Source organism: Hippoglossus stenolepis, chromosome 3, assembly GCF_022539355.2.
Source record: "Hippoglossus stenolepis isolate QCI-W04-F060 chromosome 3, HSTE1.2, whole genome shotgun sequence".
In the NCBI taxonomy this organism is placed as follows: Eukaryota; Metazoa; Chordata; class Actinopteri; order Pleuronectiformes; family Pleuronectidae; genus Hippoglossus; species Hippoglossus stenolepis.
Window position 1 is genome coordinate 11131078 of NC_061485.1, and position 15324 is coordinate 11146401.

The 15324-nt window shown below is 41.6% G+C and overlaps 1 protein-coding gene across 3 annotated transcripts in view; it reads right to left on the bottom strand.

Annotated features, from left to right (window-relative positions):
- itga7 (integrin, alpha 7) overlaps positions 1-10903 on the bottom strand; it is a 36579-nt gene extending 25676 nt beyond the window's left edge. For 2 of the 3 annotated variants that reach the window (XM_035150587.2, XM_035150577.2), the window contains exon 1: positions 10419-10903. In XM_035150587.2, coding sequence (XP_035006478.1) covers positions 10419-10636 — 218 coding nt within the window. In that variant the 5' untranslated portion in view covers positions 10637-10903. The remainder of the gene's footprint in view (positions 1-10418) is intronic. The other variant, XR_004694895.2, reaches the window with a different exon arrangement.
- Between the last annotated feature and the right edge of the window lie 4421 nt (positions 10904-15324).

A 15324-nucleotide genomic window follows, 5' to 3' on the forward strand; every position in this document is an offset into this window, starting at 1 on the left:
TTTTCGGGAGATTTTACTTTGGGGCTGTTCAGGAAACGTTCCGGAAAATGTCTGAAGCAACTGACTCAGACATGTGGAGGTGGCTCGGAGAGGTGGTTGGCCAATCAACTCTCCCTGGATTCAAAAGGAGGAGAGACTTCATGAGAGCTGAGCTGCAAAGCTAGAAGCAGGCTAAAATAGCTGGCAAGTTTATGTTAAGTGTTTGTGAGCTTATCTTTGATTTACTAAAAATATCCTAAGAAAGGAACTGGTTTGTCTCTGGCTGTTGTGGTGAGACCCCGGTGGCATCGTCATATGCCACACAGCCCTCCAGAAAATTGTCCGGAGTTCAATACGTGCCTGGAAGCAGCTTACGATATTTCACGCATGTTTTAGAAAATCTAAAAGAAAGAAAAAAGTAGAAAACACATCCAGGCGGCGACATAAGGTGCCTCGACATCAATGTGTAAAGGACTCAAATTTGCTTATTCACTCTAAATTTTAGCAGAAGATCCTTTTCAAGAGCAACTTAAACTGCAGATACAAACTTTTTCAAAAGCAAACCCTTCCTTGGAATTTTCCAGGCGTGGGTATTTAAACCACAATAAAGTTTGCGAAACGATGAACCAGTCACACCCCAAATATTTCCAATATTTCGTTTCCAAACCATCTCAGTCGATGCCTTCTAATCCGCCTGCTCACACCCTTTAACATCTGTCCATCTCAGAGCACTGTGAGGCTGCGGCTCTTTACACAGTGGCTCTACAGGATCAGCATGGGGGCCAGGGGCTCTTTAGGCCTTCTGTTGTTGCCCTGAGGCTAGACCGTGACCTCTGACCTGCACACACAAGCACACACACACACACTCACTTACACACTCACACACGCAACATGTGCAAGCATGCAGACATTAACAGAAGCGCAGAGTGTGCAAATAACCTGAATTTATATGCACACACACACAAATATGCCCATGTGCGGATACACACCAGACAACAGAAGGCTGTGCAGCAACTGTGTAAGCTATGGATCGACACGCTGACTGCAGCCTGTCCAACAACATCCACTGTGACAATCGCTCCCATAAAAGTGAGCTAAAGAACCCGTTCCAGAGAATCCCCGCTCTCACACCTGGCCCCAGCTTCTGCTCTCAGTTGTGCTGATGAGAAAACAGCAGCTGAGAATGAGGTGACCGAGCTCTGAATCATCTCGTTCGTAACATCTCAACTCTCTCCCACTTCAGAGGAGACGAGAAACAGGTTTGGTAATGCACAAATAATGTGCAGAGAGAGAGAGAGAGAGAGAGAGAGAGAGAGAGAGAGAGAGAGAGAGAGAGAGAGAGAGAGAGAGACAGAAACAGCTGCCAGTCCCTGCAAAAACCCCTTTGGGACATTGAGGTTCACTGCCCACGGCTGTGACTCAACTTCCTGCTTAAACGATTTGTTCAACGGGCATCGCAGAGGGCACTTTGGTCTTCCTTTATGAAACTTAAACATCTAGCGAATTAAGCCCCTTTCAACATCAGCCCAACAGCAAAAGTGTATTTCAGGAAGGTTGAAAGTACAAACTCCATGTTTTCCTGTGTATTAAGAGAAGAAAGGTAACTCCATCCTCACTTCACATGCATCTTTAACAGCCCCTGAGCTCACCACCTGCCCCATGACTGATCAATACATGAAGGGCGGTTTCCAGGCAGAGCTGAGGTAATGATTGGCCCTCAGGTCCAAAGTGAAGATGACACAGCCCTGACACCGTCCCTCCCCTGTTTCCTTCTAATCTCCTCCTTTTCTCCTTCCCCCTTATCCACTCATCCATCTATTGATTTGACTGTATAGATACTTACTCAGTTCTCAGATTACACCTTCAGTTGCTCTGTCTGTCCTGTTCCTAATGTCTTTCTTTAAAAATAGGCAATTACCACATGGTTCAGTTAAGGTCATGTGCATCATCCATCCATCTTTTCAGGTTTCCACATCTCAGAAAATGAGAGAGAACAAAGAGCGGAGACAGCGAATCATTTCTCACCCAATCACAAATAAAACCTGAAGTGAACGTCTGCTAATTCCCTCTTTAACATTCAAGTCATATTGACACGGGTGTGGCTTAATAAAAACCCTGCAGCTCGCCCCTGACCAATATTGGGATAATTATTTGTAGGTTGACAGTCATGTTCCCTGTAGCTATGGTAATTCTCCTGGGTCTACTTCGTGTCTACTTGTATTGACTTCAATGAGATGGAAAAGCTACTTAAATAATGTATTTACCAAAACGTGGTGTATTTCTGTCTGTTCCAAAATGACCCAGACAATAACTAAAGGTTTTGATTAAACTATGAGATCTATGACAGATTTGACACCATGTCCACAATTCACTTAAAACCTGACACAGTTTTATTTCACATTCAGCTGAGATAATTCAGCCCATAGCTGATGGAGGAAATTAGAAAAGGGGCTCTTGCACAACACAAAACCACAAACCTCCACAATTGATTCTCCCAGCCCATGTTTCCTGTCATCTACTGTCCAACAACAGCAACATGCCAAAAAAGGAATCTCTAATGGATGCAAAGGGAATATATATATAAATAGCTTTTGAATCTTGACCATTTTAGGTTATCCTACAAAATCGAGCAACAAATCTTTTTTTAATAAATATAAACAAAAAGCCTCCACATTCTTTGCAATTTCCTGTTTCTTTCTGCTTTTATCTCTGATGTCGGTTCAGTATCAGTTCCCACTGAAGCTGCCACCCGCTGATTGATTAACCTGCATCTTTATCAGCCCGATTGCCTTCAAATGCACACAAACACACACACGTGGGCACACTTACACACACTCGAGGGCACACATTCTCCCTCTCTCACACACACACACACACACACACACACACACACACACACACACACACACACACACACACACACACACACACACACAGATCTTTAATCAAAGGGACGGCCTGCCATGATTTATTCATCCCTGCAGCCCCCGTTCCCATCAGACCCTCTCCCCCTCCCCCACACACACATCATACGATATTCATAGTCATGTCAAGGTAATGCATTAACAGCTACTTTATCAAGCAACAGGGAAAGCAAGCAGCACTAGCACAAGCAATTCACACCAAACATAACGATTAGCTGCTCTGATAATGCAACGAAACGCCGGCAGACATCATGACATTCTCAGATGACCCCGTGTGTTCATCTCCTGAAGTGGAGATGCAGAATCTCACTGCTTCTCCTGTACGCTGCCAAACTGTGCATTCTCTCTGCATCTCCATCAGGTCTGAGTTGCATGTTTCCCCCTGACTCTGCAGATTGTCCCTTTCACTCCAGGGAACACGTGGTCCGCAGAGTAATATTCCTGAAAGCTCGGGGCCAGGCAGCGCTGCTCCCCATCGAGCTTTTGTCCAAACCGAGGCAGTGGAGGAATGGGAGAATGCTAAATAGACAGAGAGTAAGTGGGAGGTAGTAAAGAGCATTAACCGTGTGTGTGTGTGTGTGTGTGTGTGTGTGTGTGTGTGTGTGTGTGTGTGTGTGTGTGTGTGTGTGTGTGTGTGTGTGCACGCATATACTAGACTGTAAAGCCCATGCTATATACCCTTTGCTCATTCTGATTTCTCAAGCGCTGCGACAGGGTGAGTTCCTACATTTACGAGGCTTTCACATGAATGGCCTGAGACATTTAGCAACAAGAGTTACTGTGGGACAAACTGAAAAAGGAGAGAGAGAGAGAGAGAGAGAGAGAGAGAGAGAGAGAGAGAGAGAGAGAGAGAGAGAGAGAGAGAGAGAGAGAGAGTCATGAATTGAATTAGGGAGGAGAAAAGGGGAAGGTTCATTCTCAACTGTTAAGCCGGGTGCTTAAAAAGCAGCTTTTATTTCGCTATTTTAATGCAAATCAGCAGAAATTCTTCTTTGTGATATGAATGTGAGACGCAGTTATGCTGTGTCCCATTTAAACACAATTATATATGTGTGCATATGTAAAATGTAGGGTCCAGAGGATATTGAGTTTGTCCTTTCATCCATCTCCAAGAAAGCACATCTACCCAAATGTGTAACTATTGCTTCAATACAAAAACATGTTATCTTTAAGTGACTTAAAGTGTCAATAAGAGCACTGCTGTGTTTCTTATCTTTTGCACTTCACTCCACCTTGAATCTCTGTAACCTTTCGGGAGGTCGTCCAAAAATGACTTCCATGCACCACTCTGGTTTTTTAAGCTGTGTTCATCAAGCCTCTAGTTCAATAAGAGGATTTGTTCTGCTTCAGAAACCCTATGGTCGATTCTTACTCAGCCAGTGAAACCGAACTGCAGACTACATGTCTGGGCTCAGCTACCTGCGGCCCTGCTACCAGTGACACTATTCTGGCTCAGAAAGGAAAACCAGGTCCAGAGTAAACATGAACCTTGTTGCAAACCTGAGACTTTCCACCTTCTCTGTGACAGCAACACGGCCAGTTCTGGGTCTACTGACGCACTGATAAATCACAGTCTGACAATACTGTCAATGACACGTAACATGATGGACCCAAAAAAAAATAATCATTGTTTAAAATGTATTAGTTTGCCTCAGAAAGAAAATATCAAGGGAAAGAGACAAGAACCAGCCCATTAGGTTTCTCTCAAGGTGAAAGAAACAACAACAGATGATTTGTGTCCTCCATCAAACCATCAAAGCAGACCTGCCTTCCCCCACCTTTGTCCATGCACTCTCATACAGAAACTTTACATTAAATCACAAGATCAATTTAAAGAAAGACATGAAAATGGAAAAGCTGGAGGTTTTCCAGCCAGTAAGAGTATGTTGGATACAGTATGATTTACACGGCCATGGCATTGACCTATACATTTATATCTGCAGAATGCATCATGCTTTATCACGCTGCCATGGGGCTGTGGTATGTTGATGTAGGACATTGAAGTCTGCAGTACTATCTGCTTATAGTAAGTATCTGTGTTTTCAGGCAGAAGAGCAGGGTGGTTCTAGGGACTGAAGTGTCAATCTGTTGGGAAACCACTATGGTCCTGACTAAAATATTTCAACAAATATTAAATGAATTACCTTGAATTTCCTCACAGAGTGATGATGCACCAGAGGCTGAATCCGACTGACTTTTCATCTAGTTGGAAGTTTTATGTGAAAGGTCTTGAAAACTATTTAAGGTACAATAATGGTATGGACATTAATGTTCTGTCAGAACTTTGTTGATTTCATTATGTCAATTTTTCTATTTGTCCAATATTTTTGGTTTATTACCAAATACCATCAAAGCTAATGACCTATCAGGTTTGCTAATTTACGACAAAGACGTCAAGAGAGTTTGTTGAGATATGAGCCGACACCAGTGTTTGTGTGTTTTCAAGAAAATCACGTGATCTATGCAGCAGAGTTAATACGTCACTTCCTGCCTCTGTCTGCTGCACCTGACTGATCCACCTCTCACCTGAATAACGTGGAGGATTTGATGCTGTTGTGAACGCGTCTGTGCAGAGAACCTCACGATGTGTTGTGCATGTGTGAAATGTAAACTCTGGTTAAACTCCATAGCCACTTCTTGTGGATTTTACCAACAGGTCATGTCTGAAATCGGCTTTATTCTGCTCTTAAGACCAGTCCTGCTACTGCCCACGATGCAGGTCCTGAAAAAGGTTCTATTAAATCCAATATGAGGAAAATACTTCTGAGCTAGTCCAGGTCAGAAATCAAATCATTCTCGACCAATTTAGATTTTTTAATCAGATTTTCCTCAACCCAGTACACAACATCCATCTGGCTACAGGAGCCCTTTGGCTCAAACCTGCGGAATATGCCTTTTACTTGGGTGAAATAGAGTTTGGGTCACGTTGCCACCACAAATAAACCGCTCCAGCATTTCTTTGTGACTAACCACTAACTGTAAAGGGTCTCAGTGCAGCTGCTTGATTTGGTCCACACCCAAGTACGATTGCTGCGTTCAGATCTGCACAAACACTACGTGACAAGCAGGAAAACAAACCAGAGTCTGGTTCAAATTAACAACACAATCCGCTTTGAAGTGAAAATGTAAGCACAACATGCACATAGACAGTGTTTATCCATTGCCACCACAACTTATTCCGCGTTTTCATTAGTGATCGTATATAAACCGGTATTTTCCTGTTACACGTTATCTGGCAGATTTACGACAGAACAGAAAAAAACATGCAGAAGCTGTGTTAAGGAACACTGGCAGATGAGGGATTAAGGTCATGGGGGCTTCCTGTCTTCACCAGGCAATGAAACTATTCGTGGAAGCACATCTCATAGCAATACAAATAGCAGACCCGCACATAACTCAGACTCAAATACCCTCTCATCTCATCCTCTGTCTGGCATCAGCAGTAGCACAAGAAGCCCCCTAAGTCCAGCTTGGGGCCTCAGCGGCAGGACGACAACAACGGAGATGGATAAAACAGAAAGTTTGCAGAAGACTGAGATGCCAGATCAAGGCTCTGTGTGTGGCATACCCCTACTTCCTCCTGACATGTCACTGAGCGGGATCTCCTTACAGGACGGGTTGACCTTTGCCTTGGTCTTTGGTACCATATTGAAAAGGAAGCGGAGGGAATGGAAACAACTACAATCCTGTACTGAGCAGATACTGTAAAGCTGAACAAAGATGCTCATTCCATAGACCTGCCATATCTGTTTGTGTAGTTGACTTTTTCCGTTTCCGGATGTTGTGTAGCTTTGCATAACTTCTCTGAGGCTTTAGTATGACGGAGTACATTGAAGGAAAAAAAGGGAGATTTCAAGAGTAGAGTAAAGTTGTAATGTTACGAGAATAAATTGCAGAATTAAGTTGCGATTTAGTGAGAAAAAAAGCCACATTTGAAGAAAAAGAAAAAATCTGAAATAACCAGCATGGATTCCCTAATATTCTGACTTTCCCCCTCTAAAATAACACATAGCCAAAAATTACAAAAATGATCTTGTATTATTAGGACTTTATTCTTCTCCTTTAAGAGGCTCTACTGTACTGTCATACTTGAGAAATCAGCCTCAAACCCTAAGAGTGTGTAACTCTACAAGAGCGACCGTATGACTAAGCTGATCTTTACGAGCACTTTAACAATAAAAGGCTGCATGATACAATCGTGAGTCAGCACAGGACAGCACATCAAAGCACATATATCATTTTCACCCTCGAATCCGGTGGCCTGACACAATAAGCGCGACATAGTGTGGCCACAGGCGACGGTAAAACAAGCCTCGAAGATACAAAGAGAGAATGAGTCCACAGCGTCTAATTACAGCAGGTTTCAGGCAAACTCTTTCATGACCGTATATCAGAGGAGATATGAGCAGAGATGACGGGACAACCTTGGAAACTAAACTCTGATCTGAGCTGCAATAGCACAGAGAGGGTACTATCATAATGCTTAATGGAAAATGTATTATTCAGACAGGAAACATAATTGCTCTGTTGCATTACCTGAATAATACATTATCTGAAAATGTAACAATAGAAACTCCAAAAATATTCTGCACTCCAAATTGTCCATCTATTTTTACCGGGGATTTGGGGGTTTGAGGGGCCTGCAAAATTTTGATTCTATATTAGTGGTTGTTTTATGATCTATAATCTTTATTTTCACACTCACTGTGTTCATTTTTGATGTCTTTTAAGCCAATAATTAAATGAATAAATGAAAAATAGCCTATTTGTCTATAGAGTCATTGACAACTTCAACTTGCAGTAGTTTTAATCGATATGTTTTTGTATCAAATTAAAATATGAAAAGTACTATGACAATGTGAAAGGGGTTTGTTTATGGTGAGGAATCTAGAAATAATTTTCAGCTAACTGTTAACCTACTATTCTTTAGACTTTTGTGTTGTTTTCAAATGCATCATGAAGCAGTTTTCAGTGAACTAGCCCTAAAAATCAACTGTTCATTATGTCTCAGCACCAAACAACAGACAGTGACAGGTAGCAACTATAGCAGGTGAACATAATGGAGCATGTAGCATCTAAAGATTCAGAAATGTCCCTCAGTTGCTGGTGGAGACCAAAAATAGAGCTAAAATAGGCTGAACATTGGACTTAAACTCACCGAGGGATGTATTTATCATGATGCTGGATATTTAATCAAAAGCATATGCTAATTTGCCACTTCAACTTATAAGGTAATGATTTATTGGTATGTGTTTAAAACTTCTAACTGCTGCTCCCAGAGAAACAAAAAGTAAGTTATAGCTCATCAAATGTTCCTCTATCGACTGAGAACACAAGCAAATCAGACTATTTCTGAATGAAATTAACTGAATCACAAAAGTGAAAAGGGAAAAGGGTTTTTCCTTGATCATGAGAAGTTGAGATGACATTCATATTTTTTACAGAGCAGAAACTTTCAAGTTGGGAAAAAGGAATATTTACAGTTAATGAAATGAATAAAAAGTTAGGAATGAAAAACGTTTTTCAAGAATCAGGCGATGTAATAATTTTGGTGTCAAATGTTTCCTGGGTAGGGGGCACAATGACCCATGACCTCAGTATTTCTACAGCAAATCATGTACACGTGCAGCAGCAGGTGTGATGTCATCGCGTACTGGAAGCAGAATTATTCACACCACTCTCTTCCAGTAGGTGCATCACATCATCACATCGGGTTAGACTCATTTATGCACCATCTCCTGGCACTATCAGCTCCTCCGATGCAGCGTGGGCTGTTTCTCTGCTGCACTTTGGAAGAGGCTGCAGCAGAGAGTGATACAACACTTACAGCTCCTGGTCAGTTTTTTAAATAAGTTCCAGGAATGCTGCTGGACGATGAGCAGCAGGTTTCAGAGCGGTGACACGACTCTCACTGACTGACTGTGTGACTGCTGATGTCATTCCCCCGGTCTTACCAGGCGACAGGGAGACTGCAGCCGCGGTTAAACTGAGGAACCGACTTAAATCTGGAGCTCTAAAACAGGGACCTGTAGTAAACTATCTCCCCTTTTGCTTTGAGTTATACCACACACCAGTGTTGCTTTTGTTTTACTCACAGGTGGAAATACCTGTGAGTAAAAATGTGCAGTTTTGAGCAATTTTAAGTAACTTTATATTTATTCAGCACCACATTTCTAAGGGAAACATTGTACCTCAAACACTTATTTCACAACTACGATTACTACTTAGTGTGCAGTTACAGATTTTACATAATAATATAATGTATTATATAATTAAATATCATAATTATATATAATAAAAATGATCATTATAATATTTAAAGTGATAATCTATAGTTTAATACTCACTAGGGCCATTTTGTCTGTCCAATAGACTTGACTTTTGATACTTTGTTACTGTAATGGAATGTTTTATATTTTAGTGCTAAAGGAACAGACAATTTCTTCCATCACTGGTTAGAATTATATACATATATGTATATACAATATGTATCTATGCAATTGTATGCCTCACTTGTGACGCTTATTTTCTTCTCTTCTGAAGGTTAAAAAATATTGAGCTTTTTGGTGTATAGGGATGTGCATGATAACCAAGTGAAGTTGAAGTGAAAAAAGCAACACAGACCTATGTGTTTTTGAAAGAAAAACATTTTGTATGTAGGCCAATTACAAAATAATTCTCCATAGAACTTAGTCTGATATATCTCCATCCCGATCAAATATTTGAGGTAAAATAAGGTTGACCTTTTGTTTTCAGCCTCGCAGTAAACACTTCCAAACATTTACAAGCAAACTTATTGTTATGACTAATTCCTAATTTCTGGAGGACTTGTTCCAGTCACACTGAAAAACACATACAAAATAGCTGTTGGCGAACAGCAGATCAGAGAACTGGGGACGGTCACATGGACAAGCAAACAAACATGCACCAGTCAGCCAACACACACACACACACACACACACACACACACACACACACACACACACACACACACACACACACACACACACACACACAGTGGGACACTTTAGAGTCTCCTCTCTTTGTCCTATCTGAGGATCTTCAGCATCTTCACCTGAGCTGCTCTGGGACGATCACACATCTTTTTCTCCCTTTTACAGAAATCACTGCCCCTCCGGCTGATTCAGCAAAGCTCCTCTCATCCACTTACTATAAATCATCATCTATTAACTCAGAGCTCAGGCTGCTCCCTCTCTCTCTGGACGTGGCTCACATAAACATGCTAAAACTCCTGCATCCAGCTCAGAGTTACGACTGTGGCAGGGACTGAGCAGGTCCAAGGATTGGTGCAGCATAGAAATGCTGACTGTAGTGGCCACACAGCTCAAACAAAACCTGCTTTTACTATGAAAACTCATCTTATTGGGTGAATTTTGTATCGTTTGTGAAGGAGCAGGTGCAGATACACGATATCACACACTTAAAGTGAGTGTGTAACCACAAAAAGTCAGAAATCACACATGGACACACACTCAAAGCCTCATCATCACTCACCAGCTCTGAGGCTCAGGGGTAAGCTGCTGGTGGAGTGCTAGAGAGAAACCAAAGAAGGTGCCGTGGTCTCCCAACTTGTGCAGAGTGTGGGTAGTATCCAGGTTGAAGCCCCGCACTTGGCTCGTGAGGGTCAACAGCAGCCAGAGGAGGGTAGTCCAGCCATGAGAGGAGCAAGATGAGAGGGAGACGGTGTTCCCACGTCCCACCGGTGCTGCCATAGCTGGGTGCAGGTCCTTCAGCAAAGCAAAGTTCAGCTCAAGAGGAAGCACAATGGAGAAATAAGGGGGCAAATCCTGTGTGAGTGTCCTTTCCCTCCTTCCCTCTCCCTTGTTTCCAGTCCTCCCTCGCTCGGCCGTGCTGGCTCTCCACTCCGTTTGCTGCTGTCAGTCTGGAGAGCAGGCTGTGAAAATGTGGCTGCTGCTAGTATGTGTGTGAGTGTGTTTCTCCCAGTGCATGTGCGCCTCCCCCCTCCTCTATGCTCACAGGGAGACAGAGGACAAGTGCCTTGAATAGCCCGCTCACTCCTCCTCCCCCTCCCCTCTCTCTTTCAGCCTCCCCACCCTCCATCCCTCCCTCCCCTTCTCTCAGCTGACATCAACACTCAAGGGACTGCTGCCAAAATACCAGGCAAGGTTGTCAAGATACTTGGAGGCTATTGAATAAAGAGGAGGGAGAGAGCAGACTGTTTTATCTGTGGAGTTCACACGGTTCCAAACTGCGAAGCTCCTTCTGAGGCCGCACGTTGCTGCAGGTGCTCGAGGGAGAAACACTGAGGGACAAACCTGGAAGTTAAAAAGCATCTGAATAATAAAAAGGTTGTTTTATTGTACTCCAGGACTCTGGAGCTTGAAAGGCCTGATATCTGACTTCTGGTGGCAGCGATCTGGAATGAATGTGGGAGACAAAAGGGCCCGAAATGTGCACAGTGACCCGGGAAACTTTATTACAGACCTTTTCTGTAAAGGCAGAGGGGGAGAAACGGATGAGCTGTGACAGAGCGAGGTTTGGACAGACATAATCAGGGAAATTGCAGGATTATGATACAGCAATCTCATCTGATCTGACGTGAATGATGTGTCTTATCTTAGATAATAGCTCAAACAGCAGAATACCAGACTCTCTGCATTGTCTCCATGAGCTTCACCCACAGCTGCTCCGGTTTAACCAGCTGATTCTTTTTTGTTTCTCCCGAGTCGATCTGTGTGCAGCTGTCAGTGAGTCACCTCAACTGTCCCACACTATAAAACTCACACTCAACAGTTGCACTGACACAAACAGGTGAAATATTCAGTGTATGGGGGTTTCAGGAGGGTCTATTTCCTGCAGCTTCTGGTAACTCTCTTATAAACGAGCTGACTGTGGTTTGAAGTCGTCAAGGGGGATGTGACTTGAGGTTTTTGGGGTTTTCATACAACAAAAGAAGATAATAATCGACAAACCTATGGTGAAAACAATCACAAGAGCCTGCCCAGTTGTCATAGAAGTAGTCAAATCTTTATTTTCAATTTCTAAAATAGTGTCTTCTATTGAGTCGATATACTGCAGCCTATATTTAAAGTTGACCTTTAGAATAAATATATTTTTTCTCAACAAAGCCTTTTGGAAACTGTTGCAATAAACATTAAAAGTTAGTGAATAGCAAATAATAATCTGGAGAGAAAAAACTGTTTCTAAAGTGAGATTTGGTTTTGACTGTCATTAGTTATCTCTTATCAAGCTGACTAAAGTGAACTTGTTCCTTTTCAATCTCAAACTTATTAGAGGAGAGGAGGGACTGATTTATTTCACTGTATAACTGGAACCTTGGTGGAAAAAGTCCAAATTACTCAAAACCAAGCCAAATAATCACAATCTTCGCAAATCTATTATTACCTACTCATGCAAATACAAATTAGTCCAATCTGGCAACAGCAGTTTAGATTTTAATTTAAGTGTTGTCCTTCGTGTTCTTGTGGCTACAAGTGCTCGATCAATATATCTATTATTCAAGTGATCCCAGGTGTCTGAATAGTCACTGGAAAATCCAAATGAAGACTCAAAGATTTAGGATTAATTACGGAGCATCAATTGCATGAACAGAAATAATAAAAAAGCATGAAAAAAAGCCTGGTTTTGCAGCAACAACACAAAATATCCCAGAGACCATTCTGTGGAGCTTTAGTGGCATGTAATATATGTGGTGCATTGTAGGTGCATGTGTTTTCAAACAGAAAAATGGTATTAAATAATGAATTTACTGAATGAACTTAGTTTGAGTGTTGCCAATAAGGCAAATCTGCACATTAAGGAGGTTTAAATTGACATAAGATGAGTGTCTTTCCTGAATGTCTACACTCACCAGGTTGCAGGACTGACGAGGTAGATCTCCTCATGTGATCTGGCTGGCATCATGAACAAGCCTCTGGTGTCTGCCCCCTGCTGTACTTAAGTGGTATTTAAAAACAGCCAAAGAGTTTTTATCTGTATTCACCATAATGAAAATTCTGTCCATAATATGTTTGGTTTGGATCAAAAATCAAACTCTTCCATCTTCTTGTTGTGTGTAACGTCTTGTTTTCAGTGAACCTGTCTGCATCAAATTATTTAGTTAATCATTTTAATTAATTAGTTTACCTCAATGGACAATTTACTTCAATTCACTTTATTAAAAAACACAAACATGTGCCTAATGTCATGAAAGGGAAATTCAGGAGCTTATAAAAGTCATTAGGATTCATCCACTGGGGACCATGAATATCTGCACAAGCAGCCATAGCATATGAATGAAAACAAGACCAAGAAGTTGAATCTTTTGTGACTGAAACTTGTTATCAGGTATTTTTATTGGGGGAAAAGATTTAAAAATATCCAGATATAAATAATGGCTTCATGTCTGTTTTTGTTTCCATGCATAAAGGAAAGTCTCCATCTCTTTGCAGCATCATGGCCGGAGACACACTGGGGAGTTTTTCCTCTGTCAGCAGCTGCTCCCACACACAATTCACCAATGCAGAGCCCTGAATCTAAAACCTGATCAAAAAGTAGATTTTAAACTGATATCCACTAACACACTGTGTTCCTTGTCCATTGTCTGTGTGCCCGGATGTGAGATATTCTGTAAATACCGCAGAGGAAAAAGGAGAGGAATGGCGTGGGATGTCGAGAAAATGCTGAAAATATCGTAATGGCTCCTCGGGCTGGAGGCCAGAAAAATATCGCCTTCAGACAGAGGACAAGGAGGAGAGATAGAGGAGGAGAGAAGAGAGAGGAAGAAAGGGATGTGAATAGAGGAAGAAAACAGCGATGGTGGGATGTAAAGATTTTCTGCCACGCTGGCCATGACTCGGACATCTCTACACCGTAGTGCTCATTAGCAGTTTGAGCCACACTTCAAGGAGAGAGCTTATTTTAGACGACAGGCAGGCGGCAGCAGCACATGTTGGCAGGGTCATTTTTCCCGTTAGGAGCCCAGTCACGTCGATGACTGAAATAGCCGCAGTCAGCACAATTACTGTATTGATTAATGGATATAGTGCGGGATGCTTTAAGAGGGAGGGGCCGGGGTTATTATGGAATTAAATGCAAGCATGGCCCCTCTGGCTCTTTAACCGCACATGATCCCAGAGTAGCTTTTTCATAGAGTAGGTGGGTAGAACTATAGAACATTATGGATCATACAACAAACCCTGATTTCATTATAAGATGATTTATGAAGTAGGCTAATAGATTACAGAGTTTCTCCACTGCTTCGATGCACTGTTAGAAAATACATTCGTTTTTTACGGAGTGACACAAACACAACAAAAAAAAATTCCATGAGCAAAACTGCAAAGCTTCTCTGGATAGTTCTGATAATGCATTTGCAGTTGAGATCACTGCGTTGAGAACACTTTATAATACAGCCTGTGATTTACAGTGTACTTTTGGTGTCGTGACATACCATAATACTGCTCATTTCAAACAGGTACTTGAACAGTGGAGGGAAACAAGAGAAAACACTTGAATTACAATTGGAGATTTAAAGGAAAGAAGAAATTAATTAATTATTTAAATATTTAAGAAAAGAGGAAAACTGCAATATATTCGATTTGATAGAGAATAAATGGAAACACCTCATTCTCACACTTATATATTTGTTCTTTATTCTCACAGGTTGCTATTATAGTAAAACCGTTAACTTGCTTGTTGAACTGCAGCTTCCCTAATGCTCAATTACATAATTAATGTATATAAAGTAGTTAGGAATATTTACTCACAGAACTTTTTATCACCGATACACGCCTGCAATGGGAAACACATTGCACATGTTTCAAAACCTAAACATCTGTCACGTCTCTGGTATTGTGCATGTTGGCTAAGTCATGTCTCAGAAGAAGGTCATTGTTCCTCGTGAAAAAAAAAATGTCCACTGTGAAGAAAGGCCTATTTGTTCATTTTGTACATCACCAGTATCTTTATGAAAGAGACAAGAACTTTCAGAAATCTGTTCTGCAGTTATTTTAAATGAACTAAAACGTTATGTGACTATGACACCAGGAACGAGCCATAATCACCAGCGTCATTAGCAACCTCATATTATTAGAAGTGCAACTGTTCCTTAATGTACAATCACACAACCGAAATGGACTCAGGACGACAGGATAAAAAGTTTGTTTTAATAATCCAGTCTACGTACTTGGGCTGAATAGGCAAAATCTTGTACTTAACGATCTCTGGAGATGCTTTAGGTTACACAACACAGAAGGTGTTGTTGGAGCCTGTGTGGCTTTCTTTTGTTGTGCTGCAGATTCATCCAGTGTAAGTGCTGCATCATTCTGGTAAAAATTGCATAATTTTAAAGCAATTAAAGGCATCCGATGATTACACTGTGTATTTCTGTTGTAGACATCAAACTAAAAGTTTCAAGGTGGGAGTGTGTCCGCCTCCA